The 3003-nt window shown below is 42.4% G+C and overlaps 1 protein-coding gene across 1 annotated transcript; it reads left to right on the forward strand.

Moving 5' to 3' along the window:
- Positions 1 to 337: 337 nt before the first annotated feature.
- On the forward strand, positions 338 to 1920 carry LOC145394475 (uncharacterized). Its single transcript, XM_080268329.1, has 4 exons — positions 338 to 597; positions 874 to 969; positions 1216 to 1323; positions 1872 to 1920. The coding sequence occupies exons 1-4, from the start codon at positions 338 to 340 to the stop codon at positions 1918 to 1920; spliced, it is 513 nt and encodes a 170-aa protein (XP_080124455.1).
- The last annotated feature ends 1083 nt before the right edge of the window (positions 1921 to 3003 follow it).

Genomic DNA, 3003 nt, shown 5'->3' on the forward strand with positions numbered 1-3003 from the left:
TGTGAGAGCAAGAGGGGAAATTCTAATCTTTTCCAGCCATATTAAAGATCTTTGTACTCGTTTCCAAAAACCTGTGCAGCTAATGTTTTCATCTGACGCAACAATACCATCGAGGCACAGTGACAGTAGGAAAAGAGGGAAGAGTTGTTTGTTGGAAATTCCACATCGGCAACGATGCTACGTCACTTCAAGGTCGAATACAACTGAAAATGTTATTGTTGGCTATGGACGTACGTGATGGGGATAATCCCCGTGCTTGTCTGTGTCCCGGGATATATATACTGGTGGGTGGGACAGGTGGAGGCATCACACTCACTGAGTAGTGAGGACAACCAACATGCAGCGCTCCCTCGTTCTCATCGTCTCTCCCTTCCTCCTGCTCCTACTCCTGGGCACGGCCTTCACCCTGCCTCTAGTCGACTCACAGGATGAAGGAGTCGACGCTAAAATCATCCCAGTAGTCTTTGTAGTCGACTCATACTCGTCCCTTGAACTTGAAGAATCGACAAGAGGAAAGTCTCTAGAGGAAGGAGGTGTGAGGAGAAGGAGACAGACCACTGTGTCAGGAGGCGTCAACAGGGAAGATCTGGGCGGCGGGTAAGGCGTCTGTTTGTGTCTAGTACTGAACAGTTATTAGCAGTACTAAATCATGCTTTTCGTGTGTGTTTCTGTCATGGTTTGATTACATACAACGAAGCTATATCACACTGACACTTGATCTTGGTGAAATTAGTTTTCATTTAGTCACTAAAATCGTATACAGGAAATCATTCTACTATTGATAGCATTAACTACAAGGATACTGAAATGTGTAGCCTAATACTGTAGCATCATATACAGTGTCACCTAATATGACGTTTTGGTTGCCCCCAGCGCTCATCGTGACAGCGGCAACATCAACATCAGCCATAAATCCAACAAACACACAGTCACTGGCGGCCTCACCGTCGACCGAACCAAGGTCCCAGGGTGAGTCCGCTTACAGGGCTGAGTCCACATCAGTCTTGGCCGCTCCGGATAATAATTCCTACTTTTGTTATGATATGTTCTCGTATCACTAATCGTTATTGTACATGCTTTATTCGTGTGTTTATTTGAGCCGATAAAAATTTTAGTCTCGACACAACTTTATTACTTATCTGTCCGTTTCCTCCATATACCATATTTCTTCCCCACCTGCTCACTACCTGTGTCTGTCCGTCTGGCCCCACACAGGCTGGGCAGCAGCAGGAACCTGGGAGTGAACGCAGGCTACGAGTTCAGACCCAACAAGAACACCGCCTTTAACATCGGAGTCTCTCATTCAAGAGGCAGCAGCGGCAGGTGAGTGGAAAAGGAGTTTTTGGAGCCCAGGGATGAATGTGATATAAAGGATTGTTTTACAGTATGGGAAAAGGACTATCGTAATATTTTTTAACATGGGACAGATGCTACGGCAGGAATGTAGGAAAGAGGCAGTGGTATGTCTGTTATACGCTATGAGTTGAGAGTGTTTGATAGAGAGGCTACCGTATCCATTATGGGAAAGGGACTAAAGCTTTGGTGTTCTGCTTTTGGGGGAGGGAATCATGATAGGACTACTATACATATTGAGAAGGACACTATAATTACTGGATAATCAATATCACTGGCAAAACGAAACGCATAGACAGCAACCCCAAATAAGGTCGTTGGTCAACCACCGAAAGTGAAAATCCATACTGTTCCGTTAAACATTTCCAGTAGTAAATATTCTACAGGAATGTGATATGTCTGGGTCGTGAAGTAGCGTAAAGGACATAGCATTCATGTTGGATGAAGCATAGTTATCTACGCATAGGTTGTTTAAACTTTCAGAACCCTAACTTTGTCCTTCCATCTTTGCCGTACAGGGCTACCAACTTCGGCGTTGGATTCTCCCACACGTTCGGCAGGCGATAAGGGTGAGGATGACGGCGACGTACAATAGGTCCCATTGGCGGTGGGGCTGGGAGAGCGAATGGCCATTATCCATGTATCTCATTTCTTTATTCATGTCCATTTCTCTATATCCCTTCTCTCTCACCTGTGCCATATTCCTGGAGTTGTTTTCCAAACCTTGTAACTCTTCGCTGATTCTTCCCAAGACTCAGGTAACAACTGTTTCATCCAGATCCACGAAGGTGATTTCCAGTTTTTGTAATCTCTTTATGATTTACCAATTTAGCTGTTATTTTTATACGATGTGTAGGATGAATAATAAATTATGATGCCCTTGAAATATTTGTTTACATCTCCCTGAAGAAATCTGGAGCTAACTTCATTAGAAATTGAACGCAATTATAGACCTGCATACAGTAGACTTACTTGTAGATGTAGATGTAGAAAGAAGTCTCTCTACAGAAAAGATGCTGGAATTATATGTCTCTGCAAGAAAGTTCTCATGAAAATTACATGTACCATGGGTATGTGTTTCATATTTCCATCTGACAACGACAGTCCTGTTATAATACATTACCATTCCTGTCTGGAATGTGTTCATATATTTTTTGCTCAACATCGCAGTAACAAATGTCAGTGGCATTATATAAAATTTGACAGATTCCTTAGTCGTATGTGGTAGGAATAACTCGAAATCCTTGTTAATGGGTGAATGGATCTTAACCTATCGTGGATGTATGGCTGGACTGTCTATGTCAGGCCCCTGAAGTCAAAAAGGTCAGTCAACATAGGCAATATTAAGACTAGTGAACTTATCCTTATTTTCACGATATCGTTATGTATCCACATCACTGGATTTTCAAGGCTTCGGCTTGATATCATTTCTTTATTAATTCTTCACCAATTTGCCTCAAACCTGGCACAATTATTCCTTGGACAAGTATCACCAGACAACTGTTTCATTGTCACATAGATTTTCTAAGAGGATCAAATCATACAAAACCACATTTAAATCAGGTTTGTGCTTTCATTAATCATGGCAGGTTGCAATGACGTATATCAGTGCACTAGAAATGTGAGAAGACTACTATGTACTCCCTTGAA

The sequence above is a fragment of the Coenobita brevimanus genome, chromosome 27 (genome assembly GCF_032717465.1).
Source record: "Coenobita brevimanus isolate Jiangsu-jjx chromosome 27, ASM3271746v2, whole genome shotgun sequence".
Classification (NCBI taxonomy): Eukaryota; Metazoa; Arthropoda; class Malacostraca; order Decapoda; family Coenobitidae; genus Coenobita; species Coenobita brevimanus.